General features: G+C 45.0%; 1 protein-coding gene across 4 annotated transcripts in view; it reads left to right on the forward strand.

Moving 5' to 3' along the window:
• The window catches only part of BIRC6 (baculoviral IAP repeat containing 6), a 2,208,279-nt gene that overhangs the window by 1,007,279 nt on the left and 1,181,332 nt on the right, over nt 1–19,668 (forward strand). For all 4 annotated transcript variants that reach the window (XM_078648748.1, XM_078648749.1, XM_078648751.1 and 1 more), the window contains one exon: nt 7,109–7,236. In XM_078648748.1, the coding sequence (XP_078504874.1) occupies nt 7,109–7,236 (128 nt within the window). The remainder of the gene's footprint in view (nt 1–7,108; nt 7,237–19,668) is intronic.

The following is a 19,668-nucleotide window of genomic DNA, read 5'->3' on the forward strand; positions in this document are numbered from 1 at the left end:
TTTTCTCTAACCCTGATTCAGTAGCTGAAAGAACTGTTCATACTCTAGATGTAATAAAAAGAACCCTCATGTTCTACATAGATAGAATTAACACTTTCAGAAACACAAAGCAACTCTTTGTAGCCTTTTCTCCACCTCATGAAGGCAACCCTATATCCTAACCAGGCATAGCCAGATGTGTAGTCAAATATATTAAGACTTGCTTCATTAAGGCCTGTAGGAAAGTAGGATTTGCTTGTTATTGTTACCCCCACTTTTTGCTTGATGTGATGCTGTTTTTGACTAGTCTGACTGGGATCCTGCTAATCAGGAACCCAGTCTATCTGCTTGCTCCCTAAATTGGTAAGTTCAGTACTTGGGTACATCCCAGATTATATACTAAGGTACCCTTGTCATTCCCTAGTATTTGGTACCCATGTACCCAGGGCTTAGGTACCCCAGAGGTTCCCCATAGGCTGAAGCGGGTATTATGCCACCCATGGGAGACCATTCAGTATGGAACTACAGGCCTGCCATTGCAACCTGTGTAAGTTGGTGCTAGCACCACTTACTAAAGATCTAGGTTTACTATATCAAAGGGTCACTGCACTTAAAATCTATAAGTCACCCCTATAGTAGGCCTTTACAATTCTGAAGGCAGAGTGCTTGGTTCTAAGTGAGAGGGTGCCCCTGCATGAACAGAACACCCCTGCAGCCTACGGAGTCCGTTCTCCCGGGTTGTCAGGGAAGCAGCCATATACTATATAGAGGGGACCACGTATAATGCGATGACCATCTTGAAAACGGCTGCAACAAATCCTATCATGTTTGTTATCAAACATGTTGGAATCATACCCCCACACGGTAAACAAAGTAGGAGGTATGGTTCCAAGCACTGTAAGAGCCCTCTATTAGGCTCTTAGTGTTCCCTTTGACAACCTTCTAGCCCCGTACAGCACAAAATGGTTGCTGCCGACCTGAGACACATTTCCGCCCTTCTGCTGCTGAACCAAGCTCAGCAGAGGAAGGTGGAACAATAGGCATCCTGTCACAGGGAGGTGTAACCACCTCCCAGACAGGACCTGTATTAGGGCTTGGTGGTTGCACTTGCTAGTGCCCGAGAGTCTGCATGTGTGGCACATTTGGTGTCCCTGTGCATGGTCCAGTTCACACCAGTCCTGGGAGCTGTAGGCTCCCGCTCCAGAGCGAACTGGACAAAGGACATGGGAGTAAACTACCCTCTGCCAGACCCTTCCTTAGGAGGCTCCCCTGAATCTTCCCAATCCTTTCCTTAGGGTACCTAAGGGCTTACCTGGATGTAGGTCTTACGATTCGTTGTGGGATAATTCAGAACCAATACCACTGCACTTCTACCAACTGGGGACTCTGGACTTTGTTTGGGCCTGACTTCGTCTCTCTTCCAGTCGGCTGCATTGTCTGTGCCTGTGCATCATACAGGAACCTTCCAAGGTCAGTGAAGCATCAAGGACAACCGTATTAATCTCCCTTGGAGTTAAGGAGTCACTCTCCTGTGTTCGCAGGCACCGTAACGAAGTCGACCGGTCTGCAGATCCCAAGCTCCTCAGGACTCCGTGGGATCTGCGACACAGGTGGTGGTTTTCTTCCGCTCCCGAAGGCCTGTTATACCCTTTTACCAAGTTTGAGGCCAGTAGTCCTTGTGGGGGTTGCAATAGCCGAACCCCTGTGTACAGTGTCCAACTTGTAGTTGCAAAGGCTTGTTGGTCTCTTTGCAAGAATATCTTCGGGCACCAAGCAACCACAATCTTGAGCATCTACTGTGACCAGAACCTTCAGCCACACCGCATCGTGGTTTGCGTCTTTTGGATGAGCTGCTTGAGGTCATCTCGTGACTCCAGTGCCTCCGGCCTGTGGGTCCATTCGAGGGTCACCTTTGTTTTCTTCAGGCTCCCCTAATTGTTCGGTGCCTACCCTGACTCTCCTGCTTGTGGTGAGTCTTCTGGACCTTGCTGGTCCTCGCCATGTACTTTCTTGACTTCCTGCGTGGGCTGCATTTGCCAAGGCTTGTTAGTGCTCCTTTCGGACACCGACCCCTCGGCACTCAACATCCTTTGTGGGACAGCTCATTGCCGGCTCCTGATCCCCAACGTCGCCTGGTTCCTACAGCTTCAGAGTCAAGGTCCTCGTCATCCTCCTTGAAGCACCAGACATTGGTGGGCATTCGTCTACCAAGCTCCTGATCACTTCTAAGTGACCCAGATTCTGTCCCCTCTGCTTTCAAGTACTCCTTGACAAGAATCCCATGTTTGGATTCCCACAGATACTTTCTCCTCTTCCAGCAGCGGCAGTTTCCTGAAGTCCTCCATTGGGTTCGACGACGGTTTCTGACACCACTACATCCCTATGCACCTGGCTTTCCAGGTATAGATAACGTGGATGCTAGGGTATCCACGGGTGGGGTGGCTCTCAAACCTTTTGTCTTCCATGGGGTTTCTTCAGGGTCCACTGGGAAGGGTCCTTAATCTTTATAAACCCAACTGCGTCTTACACCAAGAGTTGTACGGAGTCCGCGGTCGTGTACCCACACTGCACGCATCGTCCGTGGGGTCCCTATCTACTTATCTTGGGTGGTTCCTTGGTCCCCCACTTTCTTAGTATATGGTTTGGTGCTGGGAGGTGAAGCGGTGTGCTACCATCCCCCTTCTTGGTTTGGTTCCCATAGCTGACATTGTAAGGCAGCTATGTGGACTGCCCCACACACATTTACCAAACACCGTGTGGATGTTTTAGCATGTCTACAATCCATTGTTGGTCAGGCAGGGCTATGTGCTCTTTTCCAAACAACTCTTACAAGGTAGTCTTACCTTCTAAGAAGGGACTGCTTTACAGTCCATGTAGAGCATGTGTATCTACAGCCACATATGCCTATAAACGGATTATGTTACTTACCCTGTAAGAAACTGCTCATGGCATGTAGTGCTGTAGATTCACATGCGCTCTCCCTCCTCCCCAGACACCTCTGACTATTGCAGTTACATTTCATACTTATAAGATCCATCTTCAACTCTGTAGCAGGTACAAATTTTCAGTGAGGCCATGCTTAAGCTTTGCTATATGATTCTGGATTCCACTGGAGCACCCTCCGGCACCTTGGATACACTAAGGCCCCCAGTCGGACTTTAGCTGGCAGGTCCTTTCAAAGTGTCAACTCACCTTTTAGGCCAGTGACGAACTGCGCCTCCACTCCTTTGGTGAATGATGTGCTGGGCATAGATGGTCTGTCACCTTACTATAAAATACAGGTTCCAATCCTACCCAGAGACTGATCTTGGTTTCTGAACACAGTTCAGCTAGATCTCCACCAGTATCTTGTTAAGAGATTACGAAGGCACAGCCCGTAGTAGGGGAGGATTTTCTGGCAGTTCCCTTTCCTGAGCACCAGTATCTTTTGTGCCTTCACTTCAGACTCGCATACCATCCAGCACTTTCCAAATGCCCCTCATGACAAGGAGGATAGTGAGGAGCAGGCAGACTATTTGTCACCCCATCACTATACTAATGCTAGCCTGTATTTACACCTTCAAAATGCTAGTGGTCTTGATATTGCACCAGAGATTGAATTGGACTTACAATTGGGCTCACATCTTATACCATAGTGGTTTGTAGGACTGCTGAGGTGATGGAGCTACTGTTGCCATCTGTGGAAACTAAAGCCTGTTTGCTAACTGAAATCTTGCAACCATGCCCTTCAATTTCAGAGCCTTTGCTACCTTTCATTGAATCCCTGACAAAAACTGTCTGACGTTGCCATAACTATGTTCAGTGTTCCTGGTAAATTTCCCCATTGTTAGACGCAATAGGTCAAGTCTGGGTGATCTTCAGTCTAACACAACACCCAACAGTGGGAAATCTTGTAGTGTAGGCTTCGACCAGCAAAGTGAACTTAAGTGTCTTTCTTCTCCCCTGGCTGATAGCGAATCAAACTGTATTGATGTACTTGGCTAGAGCACCCCCCAACTTTGCTGCATATAGCCTCCTCCTGATCTTTGGTTGAAGAATCTGTGCTCAAGTCTACACCGTGCCTCCCTACCTTCCCTGGAGCTGGAGCGACTCTGAACCTGATGTGAGAATATTAAAATTTTCTAAATAGTAACTCTGGGTCTTCACCTTCTCCTGGAGCGTCCTTGGCCACCAAGGAGGTGTGAGGAGCCGTGACTCTGTCCACCCCAACACGTTTGCCCTCGGCCTCAATTCAGCCTTTGGATTTCAAATCCCTTAAGATGTCGGTGCACAGCCCTTCGGGCTTACCTTCTTCGGCCCCTGGGTCTGGTCAACCATCGGCACCGCTCAACGGCACACCACTTCCCCTTTCTGATGTCGGCTTTTCAGTGCCAGACATAGTCAGATGCGGTGCTGGGCGAGCCACCTATCTCAGACACCTTCACTCAGCTCACTGTGAAGTTCCCTCCAATGTTTCCTTCTGATTAACACGAGTTTGGAGAAGAAGGAGAGTAACTCCCCACCTCATCTCTGACACTGCCCAACCTCCTCTGGAGGACAGCTGGTCATGCATGCTGGTCATGCAAGTAATCATTATTATGGTAAATTGCTCACTTTGTGTGGATGCATTATTGCCTTGTTCCTTGTGGAACATCTTATGTATGCCTCTTAGACATTTTTGGATAGACTTATGGTGTTTTAGTTCCCCTTTTTCTATTTTACCACAAACAATTGTGTTTGCAGCTTTTTGCCTCACACTTATGCCCTATTGGGGTGTAACTCTCGTACAAGCTCCCTTCATTCCATAGAGTTTCCTTCTGCTCTATTTTGGCATTTTTCAGTATTTCTTGCCACACTCTTCTTTTCCTTTCAGAGTTTTGGGACACATGGAATAGTCCCTTCCCTGCGGTATCTTGTGTCCTATCCGTGTCTTGCTTTGGCAGGCTGCTGTTGATATTCTGGAAGCGATAGCCTTGCCTCTCTCTTCTTGGGCATCTGTGGTGCATGCTAGTTAAAAAAAAAATCTAAAAAATAAATAAATCTTACCCTCAAATGCAATAAACGCTATATTTTTTGTATGGTAAGTTATATTTAAATATCATTTCAAACGTGAACATGGTACAACTTTTTTTCCTCTCTTTTTCCTAGTCATGTGTTTTAAGACTGTGGCTGTTGCTCCATCTCACCCTGTGAGTCCTTCATTTTACGGGCCTGCTCTCTTGTACCGCCACCCTTGGTCTCTTTTGCCTGCTTCATCTTTGCAGACTGATGTCCGTTTTTTCGCTTTAGGATTCTACCTTGTCTTTTCTTGTTACCACATTGCTGTTCGAGGTCAGCTATCGCCCATGGCTTTTACCTACCTCCCCTTATTTTTCAGTCCCCACCATATATTTCTTGTTCTGTGTGGTGGTTGATGTTTAACTCTTTTATTGAGATTTTTTTACCCTTGGCTTTTTTCTCTTGGAGAGGTTCGCCAGTGACTTGGTTCCATTTTTCGACAGCTCTTTTCTTCTTTGTTGTCTCTTGATCCTACACGCAACGTATTCGTCTAACCCATTCAGGGTTAGTTGTACCATTACTTTTTAGATTTTGCACTCTCTCTTCTTGAGAGTTCCTTCTTCTTGTGGCTTCCATTCCATGTGGAACCTGTGGGGTAGTTTCTCTTCATAATCTGTGGTGTATTAAAGGCTTTTTGCGATCTCCATATGTGGTATTCTGCAGGATTTTCTTCTGATAGGTTTATACTTCATACACTATTTTCTGTTCCTGGCCTTATGTAGGGATGCTCTATTCTGGACTCCATACTTGGATTCATGTATGTCCTGCACCCTTTTGGATTCAGCTTTTCATGCATGGTATTATTTGTACTTCTGCTTCTTAGGTTATTTGTCCTTGTTCAATGATGTACCCTCTGTATCTTCCCTGATACCCCAGCCAGCTCCTCCTCTGTCTGACTCACTTGATATCGGATGTTTCGGAGGCATTCTTATTCTAATCTTCCCAGTGTTAGTATTTCATGAACACGGATGCCTGTGTCAGCTGACATTCGTTTACTTTTGTGTGTAAGGCTTCTCACACTTTCCCTTTACTTTTCCAGTTGCGTGGCTCTTTTCATCCTAGTACTCTTATTGTCTCAGACATTATCGTCTCATAATTGGTTCCTTGTCCATATGTATGTATTATATTTATATCTGTATATCTATATATGTGTGTGTGTTTACTTATGTCTTTATACATGTTTTCTATACATATATATCCTTTCTTCCTTCTTTTACAATTATCAGTGTCCACTTTTTTCTTCCCCATTTAAGTATCCTATGGGTGCTTCCAGAGGTGCTCCTCTGTCTCTTGTAGTTTCTGCATCTGATGGGGGACATCTAGCTGCAGATTTCTTATCTTAGATTCCTTCCCAGATGGCAGACTGGATCCGAAAATGTGACATCAAAGGTGTCCTTATAAGCCCTCACTCGATGCACTGACTTAAGTTTCTTTTGTGACTATTTTTGCGTCAATAACTCAGAGCCACTTAGAGAAACAGTCTCTGGAAACAGTGCACCAGAAGGAAAAACTCTTGTATCAACAAGTACAAAATGAACAAACAGTAGTAGTGTGCAAAATGGGGATCTAGGAGACGACCGGGTCTTCAGTTAAGGAAAATGCAGCTAGATCTTGTTCGTCTAAGTGTACAGAATGCTTTTTTGTAAACTGATGTCAGCGCAGAGAGCTGCCACCTATATATGGCTCTGCACTGTAATTTCTTCAGGCAGGAAGGGGCACTGGTGAAGTCCTGGGCGCCACCATTCGGTGCACGAGAGCAAATACTGGAAAAGTTTCCTGATCCAGTCGGATCCCAGTAGCTGCTCAAAAGGTGAGGAATCTGCAGTTATATGGAATATGCTCCAGAAAGAGTATTATCAAAGGTAAGTAACTTGTTCATTGGTCACTTGCCAGTTAAGTTGTTATTCATTGCTTGAAATACTTTGCAGTACTTGAGCATTCAGCCTTATCCATATGTCCCTCTCCCTCTCCCTCTTCCTCTCCCTCTCCCCCTCCCCCTCCCCTCAAAGGTAGGTTTTAGTAATTTGTCTGGGATCTTCACATATGTTTAATGGATCAAGCTTGAATTGCTATTATTTTTTCCCCCTTATAGGAAATCAGTGGAGTTTTATTAATAATAATCTACACACGCAGTCTCTTAATAGATCAACTAAGGGAAACAGTAGTTTGGATAGATTATATTCAAGAAAGATCAGGAAACAGCTCGTTCATCACAAACAGGTAGTGTCCATAGTGTATCAAAAGTCTGTGTTTTATGCATTTTCTTTATAGAAAGCTTTCTGCATGCAATTTAAATTGATTAAGAACACCTTTGAAAGTTCTTGTGTTTTTTTAAATGTCATTGTGTGCATTTAATCAAAAATATCTATTTCACTCTTGTTAGCAGTGAAGAGATCCCTTTTATTTTGACTTTCTGTAACTACTGATAGTTGGTTTTCCTAAGTTCATTAGTCTATATGATCTTGTTGTGTTGCTAATGAAAACAAGAAAACACAAACATTACATATTAAAGCAATATTTCAAGCACCTTAAAAATGCATCCTTTTTTTCTGAAATATGAAGTGGAATTACATTGTAATACTAAGTGCAATGTACATTAAAAAAGATTTCATTTTGCCTTGTATTGTATTGTAGCATTTAAATATTGGTTACTCTGATTATGTGGGCCACGGAAGTGCTTAACGGCATGGTGATACCTTCTCTTAAATGTTGCAGGGCATACTTAAAGGCAATTCACTTCAGTTAGATATGTATTGTGCATTAGAAGTTCTGGTTTTCAAAAGTCTCTGTTGATTTGCAGCTGTTACAATTTCCATTACATTTTTCTTGATTTGTGCCTCCTCTTGATTGACTCACAACTTTAGTATGTCAAAACATTAACGATTCCACATTGTGTTCCTCCTTTGCTCTCCTCTATTTCTGACGCACCTTTCTTATTTAGCAGTTTAATAATTGGAAACAATGTTTTTGATATATTAGGTAGGCCAAAGTTATGTATTGTAAAATTGATATAGCATCTGCTTCCCATTTGTGTGGTTGAAGCGCTTGGCCTCATGGGTAGCTTGCTTTGTAGTGTGTGTGGTTGGAAGGGTGTTGTCCCTGTTTTGATCTTTTATAGTGGGTTCTTTCATGTTGTGTATTATGACCACCAAAGAGTGATTACCATATTATGCCACTCATTGCCTAGCAGTTTATTACTAGTAATGTGCTGGCAGCCTTGTTCAGCTTTGACGGCCCCTTTAGGATGTTCTTTTATTTTATGTCCCAACTTGATGGTTTCCGCAAATAGATACCTATTCTGAGGTATTGTGGACCTGAGCAATTGTGGGTGGGAGCGAAGGAGGTCCAATCTGCAAGGATAGACTGCATTTGGGTTATCCTTTCAGTTAATATCATTAGATGCTGTCAAGTAGCGGTCTTACTTTGTGTTTAGATAAGAGTTTCTGGAGTGAACTATGTTAGAGCGAACCGATGGGCAGCAACCTGTCCCTGCCCAATGGGCTGATTGAATGGTTAGATTCCATGGACTGATAATGATATTGTTTTTTAGGTGAGGACTGTAGTGTATCTGTCCATATTTGGTATACGAGAACTATGTGGCAAACTGCATTATTATTGGACTTGTATAGTTTACAGTTGGCTGCAGAACTACTGAGTATTAGATAATTAATCTGGGACACAACAGGATAGTAATTATAGCGCTATTTATCACACTCACAGGCTGATAGTGGTCTTTTTCCTAGGGCAATGGTCTGTCTTGTGTGCCAGACATGGGGGTGCTTTTTGCATTGTTCACATCTGGTGAAGCTGTTAAATTAGTGGAGTCTAGACATTTACCAGTGGTGAAGGATCTTGATACTTTTGAGTGAATCCTATGGCAAGAAATATTTTTGCAAAAACAAAGGGATCCACCCTTATGGGAAAGTATAGAAGTGTTCCTCCAGACGATGTGCGTCTCCTACAATGGTGGAAAGCACACAGCTTTGTTTAAATATCCCTCACCCACCAAAGGACCTTGGTGGCATGCTTCATCATCGTGGTCTTCCCGCCCCGCTGCCAGACGGGGCGTGCTGTGACCTACGACTACGTGGGAGCACTGGTTATGAAAAACAACACAATGTGTAGTGTAGGAGTGTGAGTGGAAGATGCTCCTCGGAGCAGGTGCCCATGGGGCACTGGCAGCCCTTTTTTCGTCCTCGGACTGTGGAGCCTCTACTGTTGGGTGGACGAGTTAACCTACAACCGTCCCCTACAGATGATTTATTGTCGCTACCTAGAATGGCCACAGAGGCTAGTGCGGCATTTGCGAGGGCAGTTCCCAAGGCTGTGGATTTCTTACAGATGCAGCCTCCCTCAGTCGCTCTGCCTTCTGATCCCTTGTTGGATCTACTCCACCAGGGCGCTTTGGCGGTGTAGCCCTTATTCCCCTTTTGCAGGTTATTATATGACGTTCTTCTTGGGGCTTGGGTGAGGCCTTCATCGGGGGACCCTGTAGATCGTGCCATTGCACATCATCAGCGCCCGGCTCCAGATGACCCGGTCTGTTCGTCCCTCAATCCCAGGGCTCAAGGGCTGATAGTCCTGGCTGCTTCAGCCTTGCTACCCTCCTTCCCTCCTCCGCTGCTTTCTTCCTCTAGGGAGTCACGCTGGTTGGAGTCGTGTGGCAGCCATGTCTTTGCGTCCACTAGCTCGGGATTTCGTTCCTTGAACACTTCTTGCGTGTTTGCACAAGCTACTTTTGCACTTTGGGACTCGGTCAAGCGTCTCGTTCCACCTTTTCCAGAGGGCTCTCGAGCTGACCTGGTTCGGCTACTTCATGATGGCCGGGAAATGGCACCGTTTTCCATTCGGTCGTCCATAGACACTACTGACTCTGTTGTTCGGGCTATGACCAGGTCAGTTTCTCTGCGTCGCCATGCCTGCGTGCGCAATGGTAGTTTCCCTGAAAATGTTCAGGAGTGTCTTGGGGATCTGCCATTTGATGGGGGTCATTCTTTTTGACAGTCACGCTGACTCAGCGGTTCAGCGCCTCTTGTCTGGGTTCCCATGACTTCCATGGGTTATAGTCCTCATTGAGGACTTTTAATTTCGTTTTCAGTATTGTTGCTGCTTTTCTGGTAACCGTCTGCATGTTCAAGACGTAAGTTCCTAGATGGACTGTAAGGCTAATCAGCCACTTTTGCCCTTATTTGGTACTGCTAGCCAACTGTTTTTGTATTTCTTTTTGAGTCCTCGGACTACAAGCTCGTATCAAGAGGTGTCCCTTACTTTTTATAGGGATGTGACATACCTAGTGTGGGGTATTCGTAGGCTATTACATACCTCCTCTTCCTGGCACAGGAAGTTTCGAAGGCTCCATCGGAGTCTTCTTAGGATGGTTGTCTTCTGTCGCTTTGAGGAGTTGTCTTAAGAGTCATACTTTAGGCTTCTCACTTCGTTCCACTCTTCTACTGTGCGGGACGTCCCCTCTGGTGAGACCCACTTCTCTCCTGGAGCTTATGCGTTGTCTATGGTTGGTCCGTAGCACTCTCCTGCCTCTGTGGATGCAGACTTCCCCAGGGTATTGTGGGGTTTCTTTCATGCCTGGTTCACCCCTTGTACTCATGTCTTCATTTCTTGCCTTTGGCTGTTCTTTCCGCCTTCTGCTGTACTCTTTTTCCCTACATCGCAAGTGTCCCTTGTGAGCATGTTGTTCTGTTCCGCTCCGCAACGGTTTCTTATCGTGTTTTATGCGTAGACGACATGTGAGTGCACACTGGGTGTGTTCTCTGTCACGGGGTACCTGCGGTATACCTTGCGCCACTGACTTGGCTGCGTTCTATTCCATGGTATTGTCTATTCTTCAATCTCTGGTGTGGGATGTGCTTCGGTCTTCTCTCATTCCTCAGACACTGACTGGTTTTTGCCTACGGGCAGTGGAGTCTACGCTAGACGCATCACTGCAGTACGTTGTCTGGTGCCCTATTTCTCTGTGCACTTCCCAGGCAGGGGCTCAAGTCCCTCTGCCCATTGCGGCGCAAGGATTCGGGTACTTCTGCTCCTGGCCTCTGCTGCTGTTATTGGTGGAAGTATTCTTCTTCAGACTACTTATTGTTCTTATGCAGCATCTGTATATGGCTATATATACGTTCTTCGGACACTCTGCAAATGTGTATTACTATCTCTTCCTAGTTAGTGTATTGGTCAGTATTCCCGCCTGTCACACGGAGACCAGGTTTCCTTTCCCGACGGGGAGGATGATGTCACTTTCTAAATATCTTGACATAGTTATGTCCTGCTATGCTTCGCATCAGTGCTGTTGATACCTATTGTGTGGCCTCAAATTATCTAGGGCATGCTTTTTGAGATTCCTTTGTCTTTCATTTTTCAAAACTTGTTTTCACATAAATGTATAAATGTCCTGAGATATACACACAGCGAGAGGGCAGCAAACTAGGTTTATATGTGCTGTAGTATCTTGTTTTTTTTTTACCCCAGATGCTCTAGCTCGCCCCCCCCCCCCGCCCCCCCCCCATGTGTGTGCCAGGATTTTGCCGGTATCCTTTCTGCTTTGGGTACGGTTGGCTGGTTGACTACCTGGGGATGCGCCCTTCTCTCTCCACCGACGCATATGTGCTGTTGATGCTACATTTCATTGGCCTTTCGCATATGTGTGGTGTAGTTCTCAAGGTATACACTTTCTGCTTATGTGTATCCCTGTCATCCACATACATGTATCTCTTGGTAGTCATGGTTCTGTATATCTCTGCTTGGTTTCCACTGTGGTGCATGCTCCGTTTGTATGCTCTGACTGTTTTGTCCCTTCTCTAGGACTTTGTCTTTTGCAGATCCATGGGATCCTGTGCTCGGTTTAACTCCTTTTTTCAGACGTTTATGGATTTTCTTCCATTATGCAGTGACCAGTCTGGTTCTGTGATTTCCTTTTGTACTTTCATCCTTGTCTGGACGAGAGAGGTCTCGTTCCGTCCTCTGACGGATTGAGGTGCCTTTGCCTCTCCATGTTAATGCTTCTTTACAGAGCTTAATGGGTCTGGTGTCAGCCACGCTGGCTTTGCTGTCCCCACCGTGTTTCAGTCAATGTTGTTGACAGATTAGTTCACTTTGGAACTTGGTGGTTTTCAGTCGCAGACCCTCCTCCAATGGGGTATAGCTTTGGTATCTATTCTAAAGTTAAGGAATCTGTGGCTAGATGTCTCTATCAGATGAACGAGTTACTTACCTTCGGTAACGATGCATCTGGTAGAGACACATTTTAGCTGCAGATGCCTTAACGCCCACCCATCCTCCCCGCTCTGCGAGGACCTTTTCAGGTTGGGTTCTACGCACTTGCCTCCTTACAGGTGGCCTTCATCTTTCTGCTGGGTGGTTTACTTCACCTCCCTCCTGGGCAGAATGTCTCTTTCTGTTTTATCTGTTGCTTCTCCACCCTTTTTCACAATTGGGTGTTGGGGTTTTATGTCCTTCCATGCTCATCCACCCTGGTTCTTCCATTGTGGGTGGTTAATCATGTGTTCTACCCTTCCTTCCACCCTCATCTATTTTTCCTCGTTACTTTTGGGTCTCTTTGTCTATGCTACAGTCGATTGGTTTGGGGATCTATTTTACTATACTACAGTCAATAGGTCGTTTATTCAGTATTAGGGGTATCTTTCATAGATTCACATGCCTGAATCATTCCCTGTCGTCGGGGTGGGAGTCCCCGGTATATAAAAGAGTAATGTCATAAGACATATACATAGTAATAGGCCAGAGGCCTCTCATTAGTAACATATCCAAGTCCTTTTGTAAAAAGGACCAAACTTTGGCCAAGAGCCAATCAGATATCACCACCCTCTAGAACCTGCCTGGAAGGAGCCCTAGTCCCTCAGATTTTCTACCGCACGTCGTACTTAGGGAGTCTCCTCTGAGCTCTGCTCATCTTCTTTGTATTTCTGGATTTTTTCCACATATTTGTCTCAGAATTGTCTTTCTGTGAGGGATTTTCATTTTAGCCATGGCTGATACTCCAAAAAAGGGCCTCTTCAGACCTTGTGCCTCCTGTGGCAAACAGAGGCTTCATGTAGATGAAAGGCATGAGGACTGCCTTTACTGTCTCTACCCTGACCATTCAGCAAAGGATTGTAAAGTCTGCCGCACTTTTTCAGCCAAAACTCTCAAGGATAGAGAGGGCCGCCTGCTGATATGGCTTCAGAGACTCAAGGACAGGGATCAAGCAGTCTCTTCAGGTGAGAGTGAGTGTTCCATTAGGAGTATACACTCTTCTCCCAAAAGGCCTAGAACGTCATCACCAGAACCATCTTTGCAGCCACCTCAGAAGAAGACGCCCAAGTCTTCAGAGGTTCGTTCTAAGGCCATTGCTGTGAAGGTTTCTCAAAAAGACCCTGCCTTCAAGAAACCTTTGGTGAAGTCTTCAGCTCTGCCTGTGACAACGTCGACAGCCACTATTTCCACGTCGATGGCGTCATCTTTAACATCAACGTCGACGACTACTACATCCTCGTCGTCGACGGGTAGGTCTGTTCCGTCTCTTATTGTTATCAAAAAGTCGTCGACGACGCCACCGTCGACAAGTGCCTCATCGTCGACGAAGTCAAAATCGTCATCGTCGACAAAAGCGCCGCCGACGTAAGCCTCATCATCGTTGGCGAAATCGTCATCGGCGATAAAGGCTCCATCGACGACGACAGGTTCATAGTCGATGAAATGATCGTCGTCGACACCAGCGTCGACGAGGCCGTCGACGGGCACGGCGACACCAGCGTCGACGAAGCAGTCGACGGCGACACCAGCGTCGACGAAGCAACCATCGTCGATGACATCGTCATCAAAGAAGACACCGTCGACGACGGAATCTGGGTTGATTGTCGACGTTCCCCCGTCGACGACCACACCGTCGACGGGCTCGACGACGGTAGAGTCGCCTCCCTTGAAGTGTACTTATACGCACTTCAGGATGACCACGCGTACTCTCACGCCGGAATTGACCTCTCCGAGCAGGGTCCAGCCATTCCCCCCTGCTCCTCTTCTGGAGACTGACGACTGATGAGGGCTCTATGTTCCGACAAGCGACAAGCCCCTCTGAACTACTCGTAAAACTACATAAAAGCTCAGATTATGAGGAACAAGGACAGGATGATGTGGAGTACCAGGAGGAATTCCAACCTCCTCCGCCTCCTCTACAGCCTATGGTGTGTCTCCCAGCATCCATAGTGACAGATCTGCAGTTTCTGATTGCGGACTACAAGCAGAGGATTGCTTCCTTTATGATTTTAAAGAACCCTTCCAAAAGGCTGTATGGTCAATTCCCATCATCGATTACATCTGGGAACAAGGGGAGAAAATAATGCAAAACCCTTCATCTCTGGCTCCAGTGCTGCCCAGACTGGACAAAAAATATCAAGCTCCTGACACAGCTCCAGCTTGCCTTACTGGCCATCCAAAGCCGGACTCTGTCATTACCCAGGCAGCGCAGCGCAAGTCAAAAAATCCATCGGCTGCATTGGCTGCGCCACCTGATAAGGAGGGTCAAAAACTAGACAACATAGGGAAGAGGTTTTAGTCCATGTCAGCTCTAACGGTGCGTGCAGCAAACTCTTTGGCACTGTTGGGACGCTACAACCGTCAAATGTGGGCAGATATCGCTCCATATTTGGATTCGCTCCCAGAAGAGCAAAAAGAAGAGGCGAAAAAGATTCTCCTTGAAGGCGAGCGTTCCGCTTAGGAGATGATTTATGTGGCGATGGATATCGCATCCACGGGGTTCCGTCAGCTGGCAGGAGCTGCAGTCCTGAGGTGCCAAGGTTGGCTTAAAGCAACATCTTTCCGGCCTGAAGTTCAGACCAAGGTATTGGATATGCCGTATGACGTTTCTAACAACAAAAAATAGCGGTGGGTCACAAAAAACAGACTAACTAAGCAACTGACAACATGTACTCCTCGACAATATTCAGTGACATGACTCCACTAAAATCAACATGGTACTTCATTTGTGTGAGAAGAAAAATACCCATCAGTAGTCGACCTGTACCGCCCTTTTCATCATATGAGTTCCTTCATGCCACGAAGGTAAGATGTTTTCACCAAAACTTAAAGTGGTAGGCTAGAAAGGAGTCCAGTGACATATACAGAATTTGTGTAGGCGGTAGGAGACAACTGTTAAGCAGTGCAAAAATGAGTGGAAAGGTGAAAGAGTGCTATTTGAGACTAAAATTTGATAGACAGGAGGCAAAAATTTTAATCAAGACCTCTCTGCTTCTAAATCAATAAAAAAGTAGTGCGATTCTAGTAGTTTTAATTAATAGCTACTATTGAATTCTAGACTGGTCAACATGTTTCTGCAGATTTTCAAGGATCCCAGTGGTATCCACTGCTTTCTTCAGGACCGGTAACGCTACTGCTTAAAAAGAGTGAGAATGTGTAAAACTTATAATGAAAATTTATCACCTGGGTATTGTGAATAAAACGTCATTCTCCCAGCTGGTTGTTCCACATTCCAGACGAACAGGACACACATAAACAGTTGCAAAGAAAGACAAACATACAGTTAGCACACACTTGATGTTCAATACATCACATTATTTGATACATCAAGTGTATATCAGGTAAAAGTAGTCCATTAGTTTCACCTGTATTCTGTCAATAGCAATTTAACAGAAATACCTTGTTATGGTATATAAACTCTCACTTACCAATTTTAGTGGGAGATTAAAGCCCCACCTCACCTGGCTACGGCGCAGGTAGTTGAAGCACTGCTCTAGTGGGGAAAATGTAGGAAAGATTCACAAAAACATGTCCGAAAAACCTGAATTCACGACAAATATTCTCACTAGCTGAGTGTGCACTTAGGTTGACATATTAAGGCCGTTTTTGAGAGGTCTGTTCGGTAACAGCATTGTATCGTATATTGGAATCCAACAGACCCTTCATTTTATAAACCAGATGGATTAATGGAGTCCCATGTATTCCGACTCGCATTTTAGCGGTCAATTTCAAAGCTGCCGATTTTCATAGGGCGAGTCCTTGTTTGTTTAATAAGGACGGCATGTTTTTAATGTTATTAAGGCACTCTGTTTTTTGTGCACATCAAACTATTGACAGCGGGTCAAAGCGTGTTAGCGACCCCGCGCTAGGTCAAGATTTAATGCACAGAGTCAAAGTAACCAAAAGAATAAGCATACAAGCGGATAGTTAAACAAACGGTGGCCTCTCCTACCTCACCGTCGGTACTCCGGGTTTCCCTCTGGGCCGTTGGGGAGGTACCGAGGCGATGAAAGTCTGCTGTATTTACTTCCCGACTCGGCCAGGCGTCGTGACATCAGGCGCACCCTTCCGTGTCACAATGCATTTAGGCTTCATGGGAAATGTAGTTGGAAATATGATTCTGATCGCTACACTGCGATGTTGTACCCCAGAAATGATGGTGAACGCGATATATCAAGATAACGCATTTCGTAGCTAAATTATCGTGTTTACAAATTTTGACTTAAAGTGTAGTTGAGGAAAAATTGTGGGTTCTGATGTTGCACATTGACAGTAAAGCAACTAGATATGTTGAGTGTCATGATTGGTCCTTGGTGAGTATGCCAAGTTTGTGCATAAAGCCATGAGATATTACCGTAATATAGAACCACATTCAATATCTAGTCCTCACTATGATAAAATAGTATGGAAAAAATCCTTACATATTTTGGATGTTATGTTCTTGGTCATGTTGTGATCAACCTCGTGGCATACAGTATTGTTATTATGCCTACGGGTGGACCATGTCATGATCTAATTAGAACTCAACTCTAGATGTACAAGACTTCCACATTCTGAGAATTGGGAAGTGGGTGTTCAAAGAGACATCCACGGAATATCATCATTTAAACCTTCCTTATCGAAATTAAGTTTATACACCCACTTCTGCTCCTTCTTCAACAAAAACTTATTTACATCTGTCACTTGGCTAGGGATTCTATGATGGTCCATTTGAAATCTCTCGGAACATGTCCTACCTCGAGAAAATGATTAGTCAATTTGGTTGATTGTTTACGACATCTGATAGTGCTCTTATGTTCTGAGATGCGTGTTTTTACTTTTCTCGTGGTCATGCCCACATATCTTAGATCGCAAGGGCAGGTTATTAAATAAATAACATTCTGGCTGTTACAATTCGTAAACCGCCTCTGCTCCCAGGGACGGTTACTACCTATGTCGATAGTCGTAGTCTTAGTGGTTTGAGGACAAGCCGCACAATTGCCACAGGGATGGTGGCCCGTGACGGCTGGCATGTCCCAAAGTGTGCCCACTGCCCTGGGAATGTCTGACTTTGGTCTTTTGTGAACCAATTGATCTTTAAGATTTTGACCCCTTTTAAATGCAAAGAGTGGAGGCGGCAAGATGTCTGTGCCCGTATTTAACAAACCCCAATGTTTTCTGATAATCTTTTGGATATTATTCGATTGAGTGCCAAAAGTGTTCACACATGTAATACGCTCTTGTTTAGTTTTTGGCATTGAGGGTTCCAACAAGCTCTCTCGTTTGTTATTAAAAGCTCTTTTCTTGGACCTTCGTATTATATGTTTTGGATATTTCTCTTCCATCAGGTTTGTCTCAAGGATTTTGGAGTGTTCATGGAAACTCTCTTTGGTAGAGCAGTTCTTCTGTATTCTTAGAAACTGCCCATAAGGCAAATTATCTCGTAGAGCTTTTGGATGGCAGCTTTTATAGCTCAACGGAGAATTTTTTGCCATTGGTTTGCGATAAAGTTCTGATTGCAAACCAGTAGAGGTGGCTATTATTTTGAGATCCAAGAAAGCAAGATGGTGTTTGCTGTATTCTACAGTAAAACGTAGAAAGTTATTTCTACTATTCAACCAGGAGTGAAAGGTAAATAGTTCATCAATTGACCCTCGCCATATGACTAGAACGTCGTCAATGTAACGTTTCCATAGACGTAAAGAGTTGAAGAAAGGATTGGTATGGGTGAGAATAAAATCTTGTTTGAATTTGTGAACATACAAATTCGCGAGGCTCGGGGCAAAAACACTGCCCATACTGGTCCCTGAGACCTGTAAAAAAATGGAGTCCTCGAACTGAAAGTAGTTTTCTGTCATTGCCAGGTTGGCCAAGGTCATGATAAGAGAGACCGGCGGGATGGAATCTAGATCACGTGCCAGTAGTAAGGTCTCTATCACTTCGAGAGTCTCTATCTGAGGGATGGACGTATAGAGAGACTCCACATCGAAGGATACTAGTAGGTCAAGATCCATATCGAACTCTACATCTGGTAAAATTCTCAAACGTCTTTGGTGTCCTGTAGGAACTTTGGCATTTCCCGGACCATGGGTCTTAAAAAATGGTCCACAAAGGTGGATAGAGGCTCCAGCAATGACCCTATGCCCGATATTATGGGGCGGCCTGGAGGTGGTCTCTGTGCTTTGTGTATTTTGGGGAGTACATAAAAGTACGGCATCACAGGATGTGTGGTTCGTAAATACAGTGCTTCTTTAGCTGTCACCCATCCCTCTGATAATGCTTCTTCTACAATATGGGCGATGGTAACCGATAGTCTTTCTGTTGGATCTACAGTTAATTTCCGATAGGACTTGACATCATTGAGTTGCCGGAGGCATTCTTCGCGGTATGTGGAGGTGTCAAGTAATACTATTGCTCCACCTTTGTCGGCGGGTTTGATCACCACCGAGTCATCCTTGGTTAGATTTCTTAAGGCATCTTGTTCCTTCTTTGGAAAATTGATAAAGGGTTTGTGCTTCTGTTGGAACAAACTTTTTATATCACTATCCACTGCTTCTTCAAAGGCTAAGACCTTTGCTGGAAGACCTGTCGTTGGTGGATTATAAGTAGATGGTCTCTTCAAACCTGTATTTTTATCCTCAATGGTTAAATCCGCTGTTTCTTCATTCTTTTTTGCAAAGAGGAAATGTAGGCGGATCTTCCTAAAGAACTTGCTCATCTCAATATGAGTGAGAAAGGGGTCACCGGTGTTTGTGGCCACAAACCCTAACCCTCTATTCAACACTTTCATTTCAATATCCGAAAGTGTGCGTGAACTTAAATTAATCACGAGGCTGTCCCTGATGTTGTCGCCCCCGCTTGTTCCTGGGGAATTTTCTTCCCGTTCCTCAAGTCCATGGTTTGTGGGGGGAGGTGCCATTGTACCTGACCTTGTTGTTGTGTACGCCTCCTCCCTCTCTGTCTCCCTCTGCCATACCCTAAAAAAGGCTGTGAATTGAAGTCAGGGTAGAACTGTTGAGAACCAAATGGAACCATCGGTTGCGGAAAAGGCTCTCCTTGTGGCCACCGATTAGGTTGCCACCACGAAGGAAGCTGTGGTTGGTTGTAATTCTGATTAGATCCTCTCCAGATCCTACGGTTCCCTCTACCACGGTTTTTGTTGGTACTACTCCCCGAGTTTGATGAATCTGAATCACTTGACCCATTTCCTGAACTGGAGGTCCCGTAGGTAGATCCTCCCTTTCGTCCTTTCGTATTATAAGCAACAGGGACGTAGGAGGCGCTGGTATATGGATAAACTCGCTCTGTTTCAAACTTAGCTAAATCTTTCTTGAATTTCTCAAGTTTATTGAACAAAATCTAATCCTTAAATTCTTTATTAGTTTTATTGTTCTCATCTTGGATCTTAGTGAA

This window comes from Lissotriton helveticus, chromosome 6 (assembly GCF_964261635.1).
Source record: "Lissotriton helveticus chromosome 6, aLisHel1.1, whole genome shotgun sequence".
Classification (NCBI taxonomy): domain Eukaryota; kingdom Metazoa; phylum Chordata; class Amphibia; order Caudata; family Salamandridae; genus Lissotriton; species Lissotriton helveticus.